At 37.2% G+C, this 24,913-nt stretch overlaps 1 protein-coding gene across 3 annotated transcripts; it reads right to left on the reverse strand.

Annotated features, from left to right (window-relative positions):
• Positions 1-1,581: 1,581 nt before the first annotated feature.
• On the reverse strand, positions 1,582-22,953 carry LOC306871387 (unconventional myosin-Ic-like). 3 transcript variants are annotated; one of them, XM_079419257.1, is made up of 32 exons: positions 22,670-22,953; positions 11,744-11,902; positions 10,708-10,823; positions 10,117-10,315; positions 9,963-10,043; positions 9,558-9,740; positions 9,331-9,429; positions 9,118-9,231; positions 8,704-8,775; positions 8,450-8,569; positions 8,254-8,336; positions 7,978-8,083; positions 7,194-7,274; positions 7,013-7,104; positions 6,814-6,908; positions 6,678-6,724; positions 6,519-6,599; positions 6,314-6,419; positions 6,082-6,199; positions 5,888-6,001; positions 5,656-5,732; positions 5,470-5,538; positions 5,298-5,382; positions 5,036-5,195; positions 4,151-4,234; positions 3,983-4,076; positions 3,825-3,883; positions 3,084-3,219; positions 2,780-2,850; positions 2,597-2,694; positions 2,302-2,401; positions 1,582-2,092 (listed from the first exon to the last, which is right to left on the reverse strand). In XM_079419257.1, the coding sequence occupies exons 2-32, from the start codon at positions 11,867-11,869 to the stop codon at positions 2,072-2,074; spliced, it is 3,087 nt and encodes a 1,028-aa protein (XP_079275383.1). In that variant the 5' UTR covers positions 11,870-11,902; positions 22,670-22,953; the 3' UTR covers positions 1,582-2,071. The 3 variants fall into 3 exon arrangements, with proteins under 3 accessions (XP_079275383.1, XP_079275381.1, XP_079275382.1); XM_079419255.1 differs by lacking the exon at positions 22,670-22,953 and adding an exon at positions 16,606-17,339; XM_079419256.1 differs by lacking the exon at positions 22,670-22,953 and adding an exon at positions 16,606-17,129 and having other exon boundaries at positions 1,618-2,092; positions 3,831-3,883.
• Between the last annotated feature and the right edge of the window lie 1,960 nt (positions 22,954-24,913).

A 24,913-nucleotide genomic window follows, 5' to 3' on the forward strand; every position in this document is an offset into this window, starting at 1 on the left:
AAATCATTAGTTACAGGACGACGCATTGAGAACTTTCCCGTTCAGCTCTACATCTTGAGAGTCTTGTGCTCAAAGAGCGGACGTGAGCTCCTCGATGTTTTAAACCGCGCAGGTTTAGTGTATGCTGCGCTCCGGCGCGCGTCCTGGACACTCCATCATCGCCATGGAAACAAAGACACCAAGATGAGCTTCTCTAACTAATTATGAAATTGATTTCATTATCATTTCTATTAGCATTATAAACGGTGCAAAATACTTATTTGTTGATTCAGCTTGTTGACCTTTGTAAAATACGGGACAAATCGCGTCCCGTATTGATTTGATACGGGACGCATCATTTTACCTTTAAACAAGGGACGATTCCGTTTTTTTTTTTTTTGGATTCTTTATGCATTACAGATTTTTTATTTATAACTTTTTACAGCAGAGCCCGAGATGTGCCCATATATATATATATATATATATATATATATAAAAGATAAATAAAAATACACAAATATATCTCATCTCAGGATTTCAAGAGGTCTGATAAATTGACAATAAGGTCCGACCAAAATTGTATTGTCTTTCTGGTGGCACCATGTATTTTGGCCGTGGTACACTCCAAACGGGCAATGTCCAGCAAGTATGTCATCCACATCAATCTAACTGAGATTGATGGATCCAACCACAGTTTTAAAATAACCTTTTTGGCAGCAGTAAGAGCAGCAGATAGAATCCTTGTTTGATTGACAGACAACGATAGCGACGAATCATCCAGCAAAAGAAAAAGCAATGGGCCCTTTTGGATCTGAGTCTTCAGAAGATCCGACAATAAGTCCTGTACCAAGGACCAGATCGAGGCAATTCGGGGACAGTCCCAGAACATATGTATATGTACCTTGACTAGAGTTATTACACAGGTGACAGAAGGGGTCAGACTTTCTTTTCATTTTATATAATAAACAAGGAGTGACATATGCCTTATAGACTAACTTATAATGGATAATTTGGTGAGCTGGATTTTTAGAGGTAGCAAAACAATTTCCCCAGACATTGTCCCAGTCAATCACAGTGTTAAGTTCTCTTTCCCAGAAACCCTCAATCGGAATGTTTGAATACTGTCGTATCACAAGTGATTTATAAATTATATTCACAATACCTCTAGAAGCCATACTAGAATCTATCCAATTTACCATAGGATGAGGAGATATTTTAATCGACCAGGGTACTCCTTTCAGTGCAGATCTTAATCTTAAGTACAGAAAAAAAGGAAAATCCCGGGAGCGAGAACTCATCCTTTAGGATCTGAAAGGACTTAAGCCCATAATCGTTGTACAGGTCTTTTAAAGTGTAGATACCACATTCAACCCAGCATTTGGAAACGAACGGTTTGTTGCCAGTACAAAAATTATTATTATGCCAAATGGGGGTAGAGTCACTGTAAGAATCTGAAGCTCCCATAATCTTCTCTGCTGCTTTCCAGGTACGATTCCGTATTTTAAGGGACAGGTGGCAACCCTAGTGCAATGACCTGATCTCTGTTTCAAAACACTGCCAGAGGAAGATATTTTAGGCATCAGTTTTTTTTTGTTTTTTTTTACATGTTGTAGAGATTTAATAAAGCAAACCAAAAATAATGCATTAACCATAATACATTTAATATTTTATTTAATTATTCAACAACAGTTGAGTTATAAAACATTGCGCTGACAAGTAGTGGTGCCATTTGGAAAGCACTATGCTTTTGAATTAAAATTTTAAAAGGTTATCTAGTTAATAAGAATTCTCAAAAATACTCATAGTATGTCTGCATAGTAAAGCTTGAATTGTTAACATAATTGAAAAACAAAGATTCATTTAATTGGTCAGATGAGAGAAAATATAAAACAAACCCATCAATTAATTAAAAATTATTCAAGCATAAGCAAAATGTAGTTAAAATAGAAAAGATTACAATGTCCTTTAATATACACTTGCTAACATGCCAACATTTGCTTTTGTTGTGAGACTGAAATAAATCATAAAAGTGTAGTCTGGCTCTGTGTAGTGATTGGCTAAAGCAGTCCTGTGAAATGTCCACATTGGCTGTTCATGAGATTTGTGGGGTGGTCTGGAAAAGAGGGACCAGAGTAATTAGTTTACTTGCAAACAACATTTGCTAAATAATCCATTTTATTATTTTATTTTAAAACTTTTTTATCCTGAAATCCCATTACCAACCATTTTTTCTACCAAACTCTTACAAACTTTGTTGTCTGTCTTCCCTTCTAACCAAAACCATTGCATTTCAGCCTTCATCAGTAAATGTGTGAGCCTCACCACAGACATGTGTCCATTCTTGGTCTTGACCACTCGGAGGGCCGAACCACTGGAGAAATCTATCACTCCCTCTTTTCCCCTCGTTATGGCAAACCTGATACTGGAGAGTAAAGCATAATCAGATTGAAAGCTGTAAACATGCATACATGTCCTTGCTGTAAACTAAAGTTCTCATGACTTTCTAGAGAACATCGCCAGCACTCCCGAACACAGTTTGTCTATTAAGGGATTTACCACTGCACACGCACACATACACACACACATACACATACACACACACAAAACACACACACACCTGTCCTGGCTGATGTTCACATTGTGTAACTTGTCTGCCATGATGGCCAGCTTGGTGACAGCCTCAATCACATGATCGCATTGCAGCACCAGGTCACCCTAAAGGTCAGAAGGTCAAAATGAAACAACAGAGGTCCAACTGCACAACCAAGACAAACAGAAAGCATAACAGAGCTTCTCTCACCTTCTGCTTACTGTCAGTGGTGGGAATATGCAAAACAAAGAATCCATCACTGAGGGAACTAACAGAGATACCTACAAAAAGAAACAAACTGAGATTGTACAGTATTGTGAAGTGTTACCCAGTAAGAGGTTAATGGAACACTAGTTGTTTGTCACTGATGAGAATTTATGGTTTGAGTACTAAGGAAGAGTATGATTACCCAAGAATTAGATACGGTGAAAAACAGGAGTATGAAACTTTAATAAGCTTGGATGTCGTACAGTATTATGAAACAAAGGAGAGCGCTGTATTACAGTAACATTACCCAGCAATGTGCCATAGTCGATACGTTGTTTGATTTTTGCTTCCTGGACCAGCACAGCAGATGAAGTGGTCAACAGCAGCTGACGCATTCGTGCACGGAAACCGTGCCGATCGTACTTAGTGACCGCTACACCATACTGAAAAAGAAAAGAATATACAAATAGATTCTCAACCCTTCTAATATTAAAATTAAAAATCTCTATTAAGATAAGTATTAGATTAGATCGATTTTGTTTTTTTATTGTTAACTTAATAATACAGGTTCACTGGCTCCTTCTGATAAATACTTGCCATTGTTTTGTGGTAAGGTGATTCTGTAGGAGCCTTTTATGCATTTTTTTTTTGTCTAGTGTTTTTTGTTTTCTGGAGGCTGAGTGTGCCCTCTACAGGAGAAACAGGGTGAAGCCTCAGGTGTTGAGAGAGCACCTGAGTGTTCTGCTAGGAGCACATAGTCTTTAGACCTTTTTCCTCTCATTTGGCCTATTTTAAGTTGTGTTTTTCATTTACAGTTCAAAATATCTTTACAGTTTATATTGTAGTTTATTTAGAAAAATGTAACTCAAAAAATTTTATTCAAAATGAATAAACAACTTCAACTTAACCTCATTCATTGTGGACTTTAATGAATACTACATGGAACCTTGTGACCAAACAAAAAATCTAAAAGCATCTAGTACATTTATATGGAATAGACACAAACATTAAGCTTCAAGTTCACACAAAAGCATAGAAACTCATTTACCTTCACCTTGTTGTCATTCCCAAGAGTTTGCAGCACTTTGAGATTGATCTCTTCAGTCTCTGTGGTATTAAAAATGTGTCAGTGAGTTTCTATGTTTGTTTGTCTATGCATTTGTGTTTTTCAGCATAGACATTTTTTCATGTTTTTGTGAATATTACCTAGTCTGGTGGCTACAAAGAGTTTGGGAACACTTCTAGGGTAGCAGTTCTTCTGACCACTAAAGATCGCACTGGCTACAACCTTCTGTTCCAACTGCAGACAGCGTGAAATTAGTTATGGTTGTCCATGTGTGTGTGTGTGTGTTTGCTCTTGAATGAATGCAGTACCTGCTTCTTCCACTCTGGCTGGATTCTCCTGCAGTAGTCATTGACCAGGTTGTGAATGCACATTCTGTGAAGGTGCTCAGATGCCTGTGGGGAAAAACAAAGTTGTACATATACTACCATTAAAATGTTTGGGGTCGTTTTGAAGGCGGTTTTTGAAAGTCTTTTATACTCAGCAAGGCTGCATTTATTTAATCAAAGATGCAGTAAAAAGGAAAGGAAAGGACATGACATGACATGACATGTGACCAAGTATGGCGTCCCACACTTGGAATTTTTGCTCTGAATTTCATCCATCCAAGTGCACACACACAGCAGTGAGTAGTGAACAAACAAAACAATTAGCAGTTGGGGGTTCGGTGTCTTGCTCAAGGATCTCACCCCATTCATGGTATTACCTACAATTACCGCCAGTACCGAGACTTGAACCTGTGACCTTTGGGTTACTAATCTGACTCTCTAACCATTAGGCCATGACTGCCCCAGTAACATTGTAAAAACAGTAATATTGTAAAATAGTTATATAATAACAATTTAAAATAACTTTTTATTTAATATATATTTTAAAATATAATTTATTCCTGTAATGGCAAAGCTTAATTTTCAGCAGCTAGCCATTACTCCAGTCTTCAGTGTCACATGATCCTTCATAAATCCTTCTAATATGCTGATTTTACTCAAGAAACATTTCGTTTTCATTGTGTTCAAAAATACATATATATATATAATGCATCCTTGCTGAATAGTAAAATATTTATTTTGAACATTAGTGAACATCTACATCCTCAAAACAGATTCCAGATCTCCAGTTGGTCTGACCAAACAGACCTCAGTGGTTCAATTCAGTATCATAACTTATCATACCTTTATCATACATTATTAGCATACCTCAGTGAGTGAGGGTGGTGGTCTTGGCCAGCTCTTGTCAAGAACATTTTTTGGCAGATTTCGTTTCACTTTCATCAAGAAAGAGAATCGCACATGATCCAGAAAGTACTCATTGTCAGGGTAACGAGGCTCATTGCGCAGGATGAAGCCTTTGATGAACCTGTGGAATTAGGGAAGAATGAAATCAAGGATTAAGAAAGGACGGAATCAATGACACAATCAATGTAACTCATTCACCTACACGATACAAAAACTCTCATACTTGCGTATAGTGTCAGCTGCTTGTCTACGATGCTTGGCTTTCCTTCGGCCTTTGACTCCTCTCCACCATGACTGGATAACAATTACTGCAAGATGAAAGAGACAAACAGATTGTCCGTTGCCTTCCTTTGCTATGCCTGTCTGTCTGTGTTTAGTCTATTTGTCAAGGTTACCTGCGTGTCGGATCCGGTGGTACTTGGCTCGCTCCCTGTAGCCCCGCCAAGATGTCTGCAGAGTAACAGCTTAAAAACAACTGTAAGTTTATTCATTATATCATAATAAAAATTAAGCAAAAGAGATGCAAAACAAGCTAATTATCACAACTTTACAAGTTAAGTGCTTGCAGTGAAAGAACATACCGATGGTTTGTTTCTTGGCCTCCAGTGCATCCTCAGTCACAAACAGAGTCCTTGGGAAGCGGATAAAGATTTTGGACCTAAACACAAAACAAACTAAATTAAACTTCACCCCAGCTCCTCCGCTGCTGCCCCAGCAGGACCTCCTTTTCACTATTTTCAGGGTTTCTGTTTTTCATCTATTAAAAAAAACTTTTAAATGGTAGTGCATGCATCTGCTCTTCTCACCCCTCACCTGCCCAGTTTGTATTCTTCAGGTTTGTAGTTGAGGTGCTTGACCAGAGTGGCAACCCCCTCTGGCAGTTTCCCATGCCAGTTTGGCCAGGTGTCCGGACACAGAGACTTATACCTGTGCAAGAAACAAAACACAAAACAAGGTAAAGAAACATGGCCATCTGTTAACCGAAAGACTGGTTGCACAAGACTGACCTCTCTAAGAACGCCTCATAGTTTCGTCTGTATGCAAATCCAGCTCTCCTTACTCTCAGATTCTCCATCAAACCCAAATACTTCACCTGATGCCTGACCAAAACCTCATCAAATCTGCCTGAAGTAGCAGAGGAAGGAGGGAGAACAGCAGCACAATGTCAGTAACATAAAAAAAAAGCATTTTGTGTGTGCAATTTATTTGTCGATCAATGCAACACGCATATGCTTTTACCTGGCTGTTTAGCGTCATTGGGTTTTATGCAGCGTACATATGATGGTTCCTTAGACATCAGAATCTCCATCAGTTTAGCCAAACTGAGCTTGAACTGTGTGGCAGCCTGAGCAGAGAAAACAAGACTTCATTTCTTTGTAAGTTTATGTACAGTATGTGGCTGTATGTGTGTGTGTGTGTGTGTGTGTGTTTGTGTTCATCTAACCGTCTCTGGCCTTCTCTGGTCCATCAACTCATCTACATGGAAACACTGATTGACAATATGATTCCCTGACTGACACAGCACCTGCAATGAGATACAGTGGGTTTAGAACCACATACTGTTCAGCCATAACATCATGATCACACTGTAAACACACTGTACCTCCTTCAGGTGTCTGTACAGCAGGTCATTATTTTTGTCCAGAAACCCTGAAAATGGAGGGAAAAAACTACAATCACAGCACCAAACAAAATTAACTATGGGCGGACAGATGGATGGGTGGCTGTTCTCTCCTCACCGTTGACGTTGTAGTTGACCTCTCCAGCATAATGAACCAGTCTAAATTCCTCTCGCCCAATTGCCTTGCGGATCTTCCCGTTGGCCATTTTATGACTGGAACATGAAATGGACCAATCAGATAGCAAATCCCAGTAATATCTTAAACATCAGTCATGCTGCTTCAACAATGAAGAAACAGAGTGTGCTATTGGTCCTACGTGACAAAATGGGCATGGCCACCCAGTGTGTCTTCCAACTTCTCCAGGAAGGTGATGTCACTGGCATCTCCTCTTCTTAAGCACTCCTCATCCTGATTAGGATAAATTAGATTAGTTCATTTCAATTCAATTTGGATGAACAGAAAGACTGCATAGTTAGAAGGACAGCACACAGACAGACCAGAATAGCGATGATGCCTTTATGTTTCTCCTCCACCAAGTCACAGATGATTTTGTTGTTGAAATATTCCACTCTCTCCCACTGGCCAAGGAACATAATATTAACACAAATATAACAAAAGACAAAGAAGGCCCTGTTTAGTAATATTGTGAAATATTATTACAATTTAAAATATAGATTTTCTATTTCAGTATATATAAACATGCAATTTATTCCTGTGATGGCAAAGCTGAATTTTCCAGTTTTCACAATCCTTTAGAAATAATTCTGATATGCTGATTTGGTGCTCAGGAAACATTTGTTAATATTATCAACGTTGAAAACATTTGTGCTGCATAATATTTTTATGGAAATTGTGATACTTTTTTTCTAGATTGTCCTACGAATAGAAAGTTCAAAAGAACTACATGTATTTGAACTAGAAGTGTTTTGTAATGTTTTAAATGTCTTTACAGTCACTTTTGATCAGATTAATGTCTCTTTACACATTAATAATAGTAATAAGAATTCCTCTTATTATTTTTATATTTAAATAAATAGGACATAGTCTAAACAGAGGGGTTTGCTGTGCATAATAGAGGGTTTATTTAAAGTGACAGTTCACACAATGACGACAGAATTTTATTTTTGGGGTGAACTATCCCTTTAAATAGTAAAAGTTAGTTATTAATGGAAATGTTTTAGAAATGTACTGATGGAAATATTTTCAACAGAGGTTAACTTAGATACAAATATTTCTCACTCATACATTGATTTTTGTACTATTTTTCTCCCTCAAACTCACCACAATTCCCTCCGCTTCGTACTCCTCCTGTTCACTTTTCTGTGTGAGCTCAATAAACAGCTGCTGCAGTTTTTCATTGCAGTAATTAATGCAGAACTGCTCAAAACTACAGACAGAAAAAAGAAAGACATGAATGTAATTCTTCCTTATTTCCTTTCTGATATATTAATGTCATTTTTTGTCATTTTTTCTACAATGTGATGTGTTAATAATGCAAATAATCTTTCTATTTTACTATTTCTTCAGTCAAAGAGTGAGAGAGCAAGTCAAATGAACCTGTTGTGTTGAAAGACCTCAAATCCATATATGTCCAGCAAACCAATAATAGAAGAACATTTACTGGAGTAGTAGACTTCATCCTGTAAAAACACAAAAATAATAATATTAATAATAATAATATTCTTTAGTAAAGCAAGAGCCCACTTAAGTAAAGCAAGAGCACGGTCCTCGTCGACAGAAAGAAGAAACACACCTTAAAGGCCAATGATTGGTTTAACTTCTGGACAAGCCAGGTAAAGGCACGACCATATATGGCTTTGGCCAAAGAGTCCCGAGCAGACAGAGCCTGTTCTAAACTCAAGGGACTGATCATCTGAAATCAAACACACATACGCACAACGGTTTGTTCAACTGCTAAGAGACAGAATGTATGAGAATATTAGCAATATCAAGTATGTTGAAATCTGAAAGTGAGACAGAACAGACAGAGAGATATTGTGATATTACCTCCTCCCCTTTGGCAAACATTTTCTTGTGAGTAAGAGCTTCTTTCAGGACTGACCCGTCCACACCCAGCAGCTGTTGACAAAAAAAAAAAATCAAAAACACATTAAACTATTCATGTTTGCAGGACATCAAGAGGCCAGTTGTAACACTAAACAACAGTGTGAACATTTCAACTTTTGCAAACAAGTAAAACATTTACAACAAAAATATTTGGGGATATAATCTTTTTTATTATTGCCTTTGAGTTCAAACTAATATCTATTTAATGGTATTCAGAAAGGTTTCTGACAGATGCTGTCACTCTAGCATCTAGCACTCTATTGTCAAAATAGCACACAACAAACCTGAGACAAGTGACAGGTATAATGTTCAGACACATACTGACTTATCACTTGAGACGGGACATTAACTCACCTGGGACAGATATTGCAGTTGAGGTTCAGTGGTGATGTGTGTCTCTCCCTCCTCATCTTCACCGAACTGTATGTTACCCAGATGTAAAACACTGGCCACAATCTCCATCAGCTCCTAAAGAGGAGAGGAACTTTGTAAGTGTGTTTCCTGACTACGACAGAAGGTCCTCTGTCCAGTGGATCTTGATGTCCAGTGAGTTTGTGTGTGGTGTACCTGTATCTCCTCCTCATTAAAGCCAATGACGGTGAGAGCATTTCTCACAACTTTCCAACCGTTCTTATCACTGATAGAGCTCACTCGTGGACAGTTACCCTGACAGAGAGAGAGTGTCTGTTACAAACAAACACACCACAAACATGCCAACAATGCCCAGGGCCCGATAATGGCAGGCAAATCTGCTCTCTTTCATGGATACATATAGACACAATTAACATAAACACCTTAACCAGGTAATGATAATGTTGTGGGTTGGTTTTCTCCAAACCAAGTGTCTTCAAAAGAGGTGCTTCTCCACCCTCCAGCAGCTGATAGAAGATGTGGAAGTTTCTCTCACCATGGTTCTGATGGGCCACACGGGATTTCTCTAACAGGTAGTTTAGGATGTGACCTCCAATTGGAGCGCCCTGAACAAGACATAAATAGAAAGAACTGTTTATAACGGTGCATAGAAGTTTATGTCTTGTGTATAAGCCCAAGTATTGCCAAAAATGCCCAAATATTTGCTGAAATATTCTAATACATATTAGTCTTTTGCTAATGCGAACAGCTGAAATGTAGACAAGTTAATTTGGGCTGTATTTAAGCAAAGAGTTGTGGTATTAAACTAAGAAGTGCATTTCATTTACCTTGTAGTCAAACTGAATGTCCATGTATTTCCCAAAACGACTCGAATTGTCATTCCGGAGAGTTTTAGCATTCCCAAAAGCCTGTTGTGACAGAGCGAGAGTGACATTAGGAAGCTGTGCACAGAAGATCCTTGCAGTGTTTGTGTGGGCTTACCTCCAGTACTGGGTTGGACTGCAATAGTCTCTCTCTGATAGTGTGTGTGTTGTTGCGGGTGGGACAGATGTGTGTGTAGTACTGAAGGATTTTTTTGGAGGCCTCAGTCTTTCCAGCGCCACTCTCACCCGAAATCAGAATACACTGATCTCGTCTCTCAGTCCGCAGTGCACGATACGAATTATCGGCCAGGGCAAAACTAAAGTCACACAATCAGATACAGAATCACTCACAGATAATACAACCAATTACAGTTATCGGTTTCAAAACCGTAAACCTTTCTTCATGTGTGCAAACACAATGTGTAGAATGTTAAAAATCCTATAAAATCATTTGACAAGTACAGTTTTCTTTCCTGCGTTTACATATTTTCTTCCCATTTCTATGGGAAGGATTTTACATCTTTAAATGAGTATGTGGGTGTGTGAGTGTGGGTGTGTGTGAGTGTGAATGTGTGTGTAAGTGGAAAGTATGCATGATCCAATCTCCGGAATCTCCAGGAAAGTGAGTCATACTAAGAGAATTGGCGGAATGTTCTCAGGGATTCTCACGGCCATAACACACATAAACACACACACATTTAACACTCACATGTGAGGGGAGATCTCATAGAAATTGACTCCTCTGTGGCGCTCCATGTTCTGTTTGGAGTAAATCTCCAACTCTCTGTAAGGATTCACTGACACCAACACTGAGCCAATATATGTCTTATAAAAGACAGACAGATAAAGAGGCAGAAAGAGAGAAAGAAAGCAGAAAACCACATGTAAACTACCATTCAAAAGTTTGGATTGATATTGTTTTGCTCACCAAGACAGCACTTATTTGATCAAAAATACAGTAATATTGTGACATATTCCAATTTAAAATACATTTTGATCAATGTAATGCAATCTAAACCCGTAAGACCTTCGTTCATCTTTGGAAAACAAATTAAGATTTTTTTAATAAAATCCGAGAGCTCTCTGACCCTGCATAGACAGCAACGCAAATGAAATGTTCCCAGGTCCAGAAACTTAGCAAGGACATTGGTAAGACAGTCAACGACGTGACATCAGTGGTTCAATCGTAATTATACGAAGCTACGAAAAAAAGGAAAATAATGACTTTATTCAACAATTCTTCCCCTCCTCATCCCGTCTGCCGCGGCGTGCCGCCATTGTAGAGAGTATCAGGACGCATGCTGAATAAAGTCATTATTTTAGTTTTTTTCCACGCAAAAAGTATTCTCGTAGCTTCGTGAAATTATAGTTGGACCACTGATGTCACATGGACTATTTTAACGTTTCTGGGTATGGGAACATTTCAGTTGCATTGCTGTCTATGCAGGGTCGGAGAGCTCTCGGATTTCATCCAAAATATCTTAATTTGAGTTCCGAAAATTAACAAAGGTCTTATGGGTTTGGAACGACATGAGGGTGAGTAATTAATGACAGAATTTTCATTTTTGGATGAACTATCCCTTTAATAAGTTTAAAAAAAAAACCTGCTGACTGCAAACTTTTAAACAGCACTGTATATTTTATCCTATAGTATGTATATGCTCATAAGTAGCATATTCTGTGTAAATGTAATTAAAAGTATTTTATTATATTATATAGTAAGATGGTGTTTGTGCATGTCTTACATAAATGAGGCCCTCTCTGTACCGTCGGCGCAGGTTTTCAATGAAAGCAGCTTCGCTGTTGTAGTTCTCCAAGAGCAGGAAATCTTGGACGCCGACCCGATCTCTTGCAGAGAGAGCGCTCTCCATCACTAACCTAACACCTCCCTCTACACCAACCTCCTACAAAAAGAAACAAAGTGAGATAGAAACTAAAAAAACACAAAGAGAACACTGGTGCAAACACTTATACACAGCAGAGCCACAAAACAGGAACTGAGAGTGTGTATGTACACTTACAACCAGGACCACATGGAATCTGCGACCTCAGAAATTCTGAAGAAAGTTCCACCGATGGAACGCCCATCATTCACAAAGTTATACATATCCCTGCCCCTTGTTCGGTTGTTTATTAAATGCTTTGGGTAATTTGTTAACACTTACAAAATTTTGCAGATTGCAAAAATGCAAACATAAAAGTTTGGAGATTGCCTTCTATAAAGGAAATAACAAAACCCTAACCCTAATAAAAAAAAGTACAAATCACTAAAAGACAAACAACACACATTGATCCAAGTACAAATTCACTAAGGAAGGGCGCCATGGAAATATTTGGCAATGGTTCCTGACACACAGTTGTCTGTTTTTCAGAGTTAGTGCTGGTACCTCTGCATGTAAATCCAGTGGAAAATCTGACAATACTTTAAGTGTTTGAGGAAGTGTGTCTTTGGAGTGGGTTCAGAAAGAGAGTGAGTTTGTGTGTGTGTGTTTGCGAGAGAGACAGGAAGGTCACCTGTGGAAGCTCATGCTAAAACAACAATCTGCTGGGAGTAACACAGTGTGTGAGTGGATGTTCACTTTCCTTGGCTCTGCTCCACTGTTGTTCTACAAATTCTTTTCCAATGAATTAGTGATAAGGGTCCCCTAAAAAGATTTTAACGACTCACCAGATCCCCCCCTCCCCAAACACCTGCACTTTTAAATCTTTCCTTTTGCCATTCTTAATCCATTGTTCTCTGCACCTTGTGTGTGTTTATGTTCTTATGTACGCTTACACAGTAGGATGCAGACGTATGCACATGAAAACAAGCAATGATATCTGTCTCTAAAATGAACTCTTTCCTCACTGTGCCCCTCATGTTTTCTGTGTTCCATTAGGGGTGTTTAAATTGGCCACGCTTTTTTAAACCAAACAAGTTTAAAACCCCTTCCAATTCAAAAACATCCCATCAACAACTCAAAAACACCTTCTGTTGTGTTCATTTTTATGATGTAATGGACATGGAAGTGTAATCATATTTTTTTTTATCATGATTTGTTTTTTATAGTTAATATTTATGTCAAGTTTTATCAGTTTCTAATCTTGAGTGTTGTTAACAAAACTTGTTTGAGCCGATATGATAGACTGAAGATTCATTAGCTCAACTGAAGCCAAGTTTGGAACGGTTTTGACTTAAAAGCTTGTTTAGGAATTATGTGCACAGATTTTTTATTTAAAGGTGCAGGATGTAATAATGACAGCTATTGGTTGAAATGGGCACTGAAATATTGTTTCTTCTGCCACCTCTTCCTCAGACTTAATGCTCATGTGGGTTGTCAGATTGAGGACATGCAACATGAGTGAGCACAAATGACAATGGAAGGCAACAGACCTTACACTGTAAACTGATGAGCTGATTTATTTGTGTTTTAATATGCCTGTGGACATAGAACTTTTTAGATGGATAACAGGGCTTTTTAGGTGAGGTGGAGTCAGCGATCTCTGATCCAATTATAATTATTAACTTAAAATGCAAACATACTCTTCTACAGGTTAAAAAAAGCATAATTATTTTTGAGTTTCTATTACACTATACGTGACCTACGCTTGCATAATGAGTTGGAATGCGCACGGGCTAATTTTTAGCTACAGACAAAAGAAGTGAAAAATGTTGAATTTGATGTTTTCACAAAAATTTGTTCATTAAGCCCTCGTCTAGTAATCCCAAATGCTCCAAATGGTAATTAAACATCCAAAATTATCTTTATTTGTAAGTATTCTCAGAGAAGTACCCTTTTCTCTGCTCACTTCTGGATGACTGATGCTGCTTCCCACCACAAGTTGTAGGTCTACTGTTGCAAAGAGCAGCATTCCAGCTTTGTGAATATTCGTATTGAATTCTCGATGACATAAGTCCAAACCAGTGAAATATGATTTTCAAGCCCATGCTAATGAAGATTACATCATTATAGTAGATCGATGCATTACAGTAGGTCTTAATATAGATCTGTCTCAATGTTAATCAAACATTAAAAGAAAAGACGGAATCTCTCGCTGCTCTCGATTAAAATATTGTTTATTTGCATCTTTGTTCTTATTTTTAATAACAAAGAAAAAATAAAAATAGCTATATTGTGATTATTAATATAGAAATTATTATTAAGAAAAGAATTGCAAAAAAAATTCAAAGTTGCTTGGTGAATTTGCTTTGAAGTCTTCAAAAAACTTTAACTCGATTTTTCTTAAAATCAACTCTGCGGACTCTTTCGCATTCAAACGGCTGTAGTCCGATTCCAACAAGTCATATTTAATTTTTAAGGTATTTAATGGAGAATGTGAAAATAAAAAACAGATTTTTGAAAATTTGCTTATTCCAACTCATTTTGCGAGCACGGGTGACATTTTTGATGAACGTTCAGACTATCTTTAATTGTTAAGTTTATGCAACATTTTTTCCCCCATAAGGTGACAAGATGTGACAAGATGTGCCACTTCCGTTCTGCACAGGATTTCTAAATTGCCTAAAATTACAAAATGTAGTGCAAAACGTGTCCCCAGGAAGTGGCACCTCTGGTCACCTTTGTATACTCAAAGTCCTAAAGCTGGTGGCATCAAGTTTTTGAGTTTTCTCAAGACCTGATGTTTTTGTATATATACAGAATATATACAGGTGCTGGTCATAAAATTAGAATATCATGAAAAAGTTGATTTATTTCAGTAATACCATTCAAAAAGTGAAACTTGTATATTAGATTCATTCATTACACACAGACTGATATATTTCAAATGTTTATTTCCTTTCATTTTGATGATTATAACTGACAACTAATGAAAGTCCCAAATTCAGTATCTCAGAAAATTAGAATATCAATTAAGACCAATGCAAAAAAAATGATTTTTAGAAATTTTGGCTGCGTTGACCTTGGACCTCAGAAAACACAATGGACCAACACCAGCAGATGACATGGCACCCCAAACCATCAATGACTGTGGAAACTTTACACTGGACCTCAAGCAACGTGGATTATGTGCCTCTCCTCTCTTCCTCCAGACTCTGGGACCTTGATTTCCAAAGGAAATGCAAAATTTACTTTCATCAGAGAACATAACTTAGGACCACTCAGCAGCAGTCCAGTCAAGACGCTGTCTCTTGTTCAAGAGTGGCTTGACACAAGGAATGCGACAGCTGAAACCCTTGTCTTGTATGCGTCTGTGCGTGGTGGTTCTTGAAGCACTGACTCCAGCTGCAGTCCACTCTTTGTGAATCTCCCCCACATTTTTGAATGGGTTTTGTTTCACAATCCTCTCCAGGGTGCGGTTATCCTTATTGCTTGTACACTTTTTTCTACCACATCTTGTCCTTCCCTTCGCCCCTCTATTAATATGCTTGGACACAGAGCTCTGTGAACAGCCAGCCTCTTTAGCAATGACCTTTTGTGTCTTGCCCTCCTTGTGCAAGGTGCCAATGGTCGTCTTTTGGACAACTGTCAAGTCAGCAGTCTTCCCCATGATTGTGTAGCCTACAGAACTAGACTGAGAGACCATGTAAAGGCTTTTGCAGGTGTTTTGAGTTAATTAGCTGATTAGAGTGTGGCACCAGGGGTCTTCAATATTGAACATTTTCACAATATTCTAATTTTCTGAGATACTGAATTTGGGACTTTCATTAGTTGTCAGTTATAATCATCAAAATGAAAGGAAATAAACATTTGAAATATATCAGTCTGAGTGTAATGAATTAATCTAATATACAAGTTTCACTTTTTGAATGGTATTACTGAAATAAATAAACTTTTTCATGATATTCTAATTTTATGACCAGCACCTGTATATATAAACACTGTATATATATCACACATAACCAACATTTAAAACAACCGTTTTAATGCAAAAGTGGATTGATTTGAGTAGTCTGTTCTTTGCTGCTGTCATGATGCACCAGGACAGATTACACTACAAACATAATGTGGTCACATGTATTTCACCACATAGGTATACTTTCAGTGACTGGATCACAAATGTTTTAGACCACTTTTACTTCTGCAACTACCCAAAATACCAGGTGTAAAAGAGCTCTCAAGCCATTTGAGTTGCTTGTGTGACTCGAATAATAAGTTACAGTATGAGGATGTATCCAACAGAGATTTCTATGTGGTATTTCAAAAGCAATAGCCTGTGGACACCATTTCTACAGCTTGAGAAAGTGGGTACTGTACTCCCTGAGGGAGGTGTAATACAACTTTGCTGTATAATCTGGCACTGAGCCGTTTTGAGTTTATAAGTCTCCAGCTCTTCCATATAAGGGCTGTTCTTTGCTGTGCAGTCCATATGAGTGATCTCTATCTGGGACACAAAGACAGGCAAACTGACCTCGTAGGAAAGAAATCTTGTGCAGTGTGTTGCTATAGCTATACATGACATGCTTTGCATAAAGGAGTGGCAAGTACAAAGCTTCTGTGCTCGCTCAAACAATCAAAAAATATGTCTGCAACCCACCATGCACATGCATACACTGACAACACTAAACGGGGCATTGATTTTCACCTTAAAACGTCACTGTTTGAAAACAGGAATACAGGCATACACGACACACCCACATAGATGTAATTAAAACAAGAAGTCTTACCCTGCGGCGGTACTTCATCCTTCTCCCTCTCTCTCTCTCTCTCTTTCTTTCTCTTTAAGGGAATCCCTCGTGCACGGTTTTCTTCACTAACAATCTTCAAGGTGTGTCTGACTAGTCTGTGTGTGCATTTTATCGCATGCAGGTAGTTCCTCTCGTTCCAGCATGTAACATACACCGAAATCTACTAAAGCACACGCACATCCATATTCACACATGCTGAAGGTCCATCCTCTACACTTACACACTAATACAGCTCTTCTCTCTCCCCCCCTCTCTCACTCTCTAACTAAAACAAATGTATTCGTTCTCTTCTTCTCTGTTGCTTTAGAAGTCCATGAAGGGAAAACATTGATGACAGTCTCCCACACCCAAAGCCCCACCCACAGATGATTAGTCAAAAGACCACTTTAAAAACTACACAAACTAAACGCTTCTCTCTCTTTCCTGTTATACTTTAAACTTTCTTGCTTTACTTTGTAAGTCAATCTCTGTCAGACTCTCCCTCCTTTTTCCCCATCTTCAATAGATCCCTTTCTTCAATAGTTTCTATTTAAACCATCTGTTATCCTTCTCTTTCCGTTTGCACACAGAAAAAAAAACAGGGCTGAGTCATCCCTTTACAAAGGAAGGAAAGAGAAAAAGGGTTGCGGGTCTAGCTTTTGCAGAATCTAACTTGTGCGAGTAAAAGGCAATTAAACAGTGAGAGAGTTAGGAAAAATAGTCTAACATCATCTGATCGCTGACACTACATCCAAACATGACTACAGGCTATTAAAACGGCTAAACAAACGTCACATGATTCATCCCCAGAACATTTCTTCTTTTTCCCCCCTTTCCTTCTCTCCCTCTTCAGTCCCTCCCACTTTTTCCTCACACGCTCAGGCACATTTGTAACAAATGATCACCAAATAGCTGTCAGATGCATAAATGTAATTCGTCAGCAAAAGCCTAACTATTTGTCTCTTTTTTTGCCTGTTTTCTCTTTCGGTCTTGAAATTACAAACAGATGAAGCACATAAACACTGCAAACACATCTAAGCCTTTTAAAAGCTCATTTTTTACCAGAGTTAGACTAGACAAGCAGTGCTTCAAGATTACAACAACACTATAACACTGGTTCCCCTTCTGGATCTTTCTATTCTGTTTTACAGGACTCTAAAAACTCTTTCTGTCATATTTCTAATAACTGTCAATCACAATATAATACAGGATAGTGTATATGTGACCCTGGACCACAAAATCAGTCTTAAGTGTAAATGTAAGCTCTTGTAAACCCTTTTCTATTTAACATGACAGTGGCTCTGTGTATATGGCACAGTTCAAAACGACATGTTTGGTGATGAGTTTTTGGCTCAAGGTCTGCATATAAAGTATATATATATATATATATATATATATATAGTAGAAAATGTTTCTTCCTCAAAATTTTACTCTCCATTTCCACACATCATGCTGCATTTTGGAAGAGATCGTGCATAGAAATCAATGGTGAAGAAAAAAATGACCTAACTGGCCAAATTCTGTCTGAAATACATAATATTAATTTTTGTATTTGAACTGAACTGTTGTATTTTCTCTGATATTTAATCAATATCACACTCTTACTGTTGTACTATATATACTGTAGTGTAAGCACAATTTTGATGAGTACAAGTGGCCAAATGAACACCATTCTGATATTAAGTCTGCAAGTGTAACATTGCTTAAATACTAAAAGAGAAAACAATATCAATGTTATAGAATTGTCACTCTCGTCTGCTCTTGGCTGTATTCTGAAAATAATTTTGGGCTGGATTTTGACTGCGTTTAGCCAAACCATCATACAACTGGAAACACTTGGCTTATGTTGAGGAGGCCTGGCGTATGATCTCAATCATATTTATAGGGCTATTGGAAAACCGAGGGAGACAGGAAGATGAGATTTTAATCAATTTAGCATGCCACTTATGGAATACAATTAATATGGAGACAGAGGGTGTGCACTTTCATAATCTCCTATTCAAATTTAAACGTGAAACTACTCATGGATACCAATGAGCTGTTCATGCATATTGCCAACTGAAGGGCTGAATGAATAATTCACAGCATCAGACATAGCAAACACAGAACAATGATGGACATGGTAACCATGGTAGCAGACAACAAACACACATAAACACACCCACACACATCTAGTACATAATTAATCCGGTGATGAACACATGATAAAGACAAACTCATGCCAGCCCCCTTCAGGCTCATGCAATGCCCTTTCAAACTCACACATAAACAAACAGTTTGTGTGTATGCTGTAAGATCACTTCAGAGCCGCTGTCTCTTTTTTTGGTTCAGCGGAGTTTGGCATTTCCCTTCTTTACATCAACAATTTTGCCTTTCATTTAAAAGCAAACATGCACACATGCACAAACATCCTATATACTGACCACCTTTGTTGCTGCTTCATCACATCACATAACACTGAAAAAATAGACCTCACCAGGCTAACACACTGACATGCATAAAACACACAAATGTTTTCTGGTACACATTCAACTGAAAGCATATCTGAGTAGACATGGCATCTTTGTATGTTTGCTGTGCAAATCAGTTTCAGAGATAGGCCTACTGTACAGTCTGAAATACGGACTAAACAAAACAATGGCCAATCTGCCCACACAGAAGAAATGCAAGCCCAGTAAATTTGAGTAGAAGTAGAACTTTTCAAAAACGTTCAGTTTTGTGGATGTTCCTAAAGGGACATACCTTTATTTAATAATTGCCAGTAAACTATTTTGTCCGCTTGTTAATTAAAGGAACAGTTGACCAAAAATGAGCATTCTATTATTATTTACTTACCCCCATGTCTTTCCAAAACTGCACAATACAAAAGAAGATTTTTAAAAATGTTTCAGCAGGTTCTGTTTGAATAATGAAAGTCAGTGTGGTACGAAAGACCAATTGAATTGTATGAAAAAAAAAAAAAAGAAACAAACAAAGAAGAAAAAGTTATACAGGATTGGAACAACATGAGGGTGAGTAAATGATGAAAGAACTTGCATTTTTGGTAAACTATTCCTGTAAAGGAATAGTTCACCCCAAAATTAAAATTGTCATAATTTACTCACCCTCATGTCTTTCCAAACCTGTAAGTTTCTTTCTTATGTTGAACACAAAAGAAGATATTTTGAAGAATTCTGAAGAACCAAACAGCTGTTGGTTCTCGTTGACTTCCATAGTAGTGAAATAAATACTATGGAAGTCAATGGGGACCATCAAAATATCTTCTTTTATGTTCAACATACGAAACAATCTCATACTGGTTTGGAACGATATGAGGGCAAGTAAATGATGACTAAATTTAAATTTTTTGGGTAAACTATCCTTTTAAGGTAAACTGTTAAGCTGCTGGATTCTTGATCAGGCCTTTGCGCAGTTTTGAACAGCTTCAATCCCTGAAGAATTCCTTCCTCTGAATAATGTAAACAGTGTAATTTATCAAATCACTATGGCAGCTCATACCTGCAAGCAGAATTTCTCTGAAGTAAGAGAACAGTATTTATTTTCTTCTTCTACTTGGCCCAGCATGCATGGACTAATTAAATGGTTTTTTTTTTAATAATGGTACGGTGTACAAAGATTCCCTGCATTAAAGACTTCATTGAGCCAATTTCACCACATCCCATTCTGTCCTAAAGTGAAACTTCTATTAGGAACTTGGGAATGAACACATGGGCTCCTGGTAATTTCTTTGGCCCTGTCTGGAACAGAGCAAAGCAGAAACACTGTTGCAAGAGTTGCAAAAGTGATACATTCCATTAAACAGCAATGCACGTTTATGGAAAAACATGCTTTCTCTGACAATAAAGAAGAACATTGTTAATAATATTTCCCAGGTATGTTCTAATGTAATATTCATATTACATATCAGAGTAAATACAACTATTTTACTTTAGTGTTATGTATGATTTTGATGAAGCTGACTGGGTTCTGATTTTAATATTAGGCAAATAGCTGCCTGCAGGTGTCACCAACATGGCACTGACGTGAGCTTGCTCAACAAACTATACGATTCATTGCATCACACTGAGAAGATTTAAAACAGTTGGAATTAGGCCTAGTCCTAGTCAACATTTTGCTTGGGGTGAAATACAAGATGAGAACTCCCATACAGAGATGCTTTTGGTGGTTACCAGGATAAAAGTCATAAAATGAATCAAAAAAGTATCACACACAGTCGTGTTGTTACACCTACCGTTTCCATTGTCATAATCGTCAATGCTGTCTGAATTTGGGAATAATCAACACTGAAGTTAACTGAACAATCATTGGACCAGCTACAATACAAAGAAATGAGAGAGAAGTAGATTGAAACAAAGCCAAGGACTTGTGTAGTGTAATCACTGAAGCTTAGTTTGGGCTGCAAACACATAACAATGCAACAGGGGTCAAACTTTGTAACAGATCTAAAATTTCCGTGACAGACAGTTTTGTAACAGTTGTCTAGAGGTAATGAAGTACACTCTCAGAAAAACAGAAACAAAAGCTGTCACTGGGGTGATACCCTTTCAAAAAGTACACCATTTTTTACCCCAATGGGTGCAAATTAGCACCTTGAAAGTACACATTAGTGTATACTTAGTGTGCATATCAGTACCTAAATGATACATATTGGTACCTTTTAAAAGTGACAGTTTATTATTGCTTTAAGCAATGTAAACTGTGTGTATATTAAAATGTAAATAATTGCATTTATGAAAATGCTTTCATATTTGGTTTATCTAAAAAACGAGGGGGGATATGCTATAGGCGTTTCTTCAACTATTGGCATATTTGTGGACATTTAGACAATTCTACAGAAAACTCTTAAAACACAGTTCATATTCTGACTAGTACATTTAATTAGTCAACTAAAATGTTTTAACAGTGGACATGCACAAGATTTCTGTCACTTTTTTTTCAGATTTCCACCACAATGTCACTTTCACCACATTTCCAGTGACATATTGTGTTTTGTAACATTCTGTGGTGAAATTACCTTTTATACATTTTTGGCTGACTCAGGCTAAGGCTAGTGTCAAAACATTGGCATTTTATGTATCCAAAAATACATTATCTTCACTGATACTATACTTTGGAAAAATAATACTGAAAAAAATTCTGTAGTGGAAATGATGCCACAACTTACATCATATAGTCATAATTTTTGAAATTATATAAATCATTTCTACATGATAAAAATGGAAATCATTTATGATTATTTCACTGTAAATCTATACATAAAATAAATTTTCATATATGAAAACAGATTTGCAAGGCAGTTTTAATATTCTTGAAGAAGGGGCATTTGAGCACACAAAGTGATATGATTTTTCTTCTTTTATGAGGACATAAAATTGTAAAAAAAAAAAAAAAAAAAAAAAAAAAAAAGTTTGGCGTTGCCTTAAATTGACGATGTTCAAGAGATTCTTGAGGTTTGGTGAAACATAACCTAATTAAATAAAAGTGTAATTACTGTTCACTCCTAATTAATCTTACCACAAGACTCTTAGAAATAAGAGAACGCTAACAGGCCATGTGGTATGGAAGCATATGGGTAGCATAATTCATTCTGAAATGTAATATGTAAAATGTTTTTTCTGTATTAAAATTTACATTTTCCCATACATATGTGCAATGTTTGAAATGAAAATTAAATTATATAATTTACATTTGCCATTTCCTACAATAGTTGTAATATGCAAATTAAAAACATATTTTAATGCTTTATAAGTTGCAAAATTAAAATTAAAATGTTTTACCCAAATTGATTAGATATGTTTAGCATGTCCAAGTAAAAACTTCGATTGCACATAAGCAAACAGAAAAATGTACATTTAAATAAAGAAAAACATTTTACATTTTGCATTTCAAAATGAATTATTCTACCCATATGCTTCCATAGCGTGGAGAGCGAGACACGGCTGAGTCGTTTAACTGACAGCCGCCAAACTACATGGGTTTTGTTAAATTCAGGGAACATGCAAAACTAAGGTGTCTACGTGAGCTGGAAAGATTACTAGACATACTTAGGAGCCATTTGTCTTACCTATAAGTTTTCCGCTCTGGTTTCAAAAGCACAACAGCCTCAAGTCCACCTAAAGTTCACGCTCGCGCTGTGCAGAGGACGCGCTACGGTCCGCTTCGCTTCAGAGCATCACGTCATTCCTGTAGACAGGTGTAGAGAGCACAGCCCACCTGTAGCGCGAACACATCACTGACTCAATAGCAGAAAGAGAAGTAAAAGACAAGAAACAGAAACTAATTCATTTGTTCAGAATGCGCACGACTAGCATGACTGGTGGGTGGGAGCCGTTGTGGAATTCCTGTCCCGCAGATGAGCGATTTAAACAATGGGAAAGAGCAGAGGGTCACACACCCCTCTAAATAATTGTTTTCTCAGATGCTTTCCCATTTTCGGTCCAGCCCCTGTGGCGCCCCAGAACATCCGAAGGACTGAAATGTTCCGTTAAAATGTAGAAGTGTATGATCTACTGCATTAATTACTATAGCATTTACATATCGAGCTAAAAAATAAGACGCAAAACTATCAAAATAGTCATCTGGCGTTTAAGTGACGAGAACCCGTCTGGCGCCCCCTGCTGTCTGTGAATGAATCATGCAGAACAGCGTTTCAATGACACCTCCCTGAAACAGCCATACCCCCTGCACTGTAGTGATATGGCCTGAACGTTTGCTGACTATTTATTTGAGAATATACACACTCAAGGGTTTGTGGCTTGCTGCTTGGCTTGTAGTTTCTGTATGCATGGATAAGAACAGGATGCATTGTTCAAACGTTTCCTCAACTGATCATTATTTATTCAAACAACACTGTGGAACATAAAATCTTCCATCTTTATTTGACCCTCTAACTCTAGCACTCTCTATTCTAATTCTATTCTTTAAAAAAAAAACTAACACTAGCTTTTCTAAGCTTTTTGTGTTCTATGTTTTCTTTTTATTTATTTTACAATTAACAAAAGCATAAAATACCTCTAACACTAATTTACTCTATTCCTTTTCTATTCTGTTTTCTTTTTATTTATTATATAATTAAAAAAAAACACCCTTGCTACGTGTACTGCATTAAGCTTACTGAGACGTGTTATAGCACTTGCATATCATTGCTCTTTTGTTGATTTTGATTGCTTCCATTGTCCTCATTTGTAAGTCGCGTTGGAAAAAAGCGTCTGGTAAGTGACTAAATGTAAATATAAACATACTAACATTAACACATAAAATGTTAATTTATAAAAAAAGTATTATTTTTTAAATCAAACATACAGCAGTGCCTCCCTGTATCATAGCATCCATGTACTGCTCCTTTCTTACCCCTGAGATGGGCATTATTATACAAGTAACAACCTATTCAAAACTAAAGGAAACACCAGCCTCACAACTGTCAAGCCTCTTTTATGAGACAAAACACAGACATCCTAAGCACACGTTTATTTACAACATTTTTCACCTCTTTACCTTTTGCTCCCACCTCTTCCTTATAATGTTCATGGGGTCTTTTACTTCCATCTTCACTCAGCAGCAGAACTGTCGTTCACCCTGACTACACTAAGGCATCTGTTAACAACTGATTGTCTTCATTGGAAACACATAAATATTCTTTTTAAAAATAAAATAAATAATACATAGGGGAGAGTGAGGTAAGATGAACAGTCTTGTGCAACAGTGCACAGATTTTAAGTGACCAGATAGCATTCAGTGATTAAAAGGAGCAGATTTGTTTCTTGCATGTTAGAGCAAGGTAAAATAATGTGAAGATAATAACAAAATAAAATATCTACTAAAACTACTCAAACATGCACTTTTTCCAAAATGAGACAGATTCATCAGAGATGGTGGCTCAGATTTCAGTATTATTCTCTCATATACTGTATAAGATACTTTTTCATATGCTTAACTAAAGAATAAGGAAGAACAAAAGTTGTTGGTGACTTGGTCAGGGAAATGTACAACTAAATATGCAAAGTACCATTACACTGGCTTGATCGAGAATTGTAGGGCAAATGGACCTTATTTCTTGGAAAAAATAAAGGGTGCCCTTACAAAGTGAATTTTTTTTTTATGAAATGCATGATTTTTTTAGGTTCCACAAACGTATGAAAAAAATTAACCATTACACAGCCAGGAAATTGCAAGGAGGAAGTAACACTTCATTGTAATTTTTGGTTGGAATGGTGAACAGATACACATGGATACTTGTTCTAAACAAAGGGAAATTGGATTTAATTATTTTTCATGTTTCTTGATGGTTAAAGAATACATTTTATAAAAA

This window comes from Barbus barbus (assembly GCF_936440315.1).
Source record: "Barbus barbus genome assembly, chromosome: 6".
Lineage (NCBI taxonomy): Eukaryota > Metazoa > Chordata > Actinopteri > Cypriniformes > Cyprinidae > Barbus > Barbus barbus.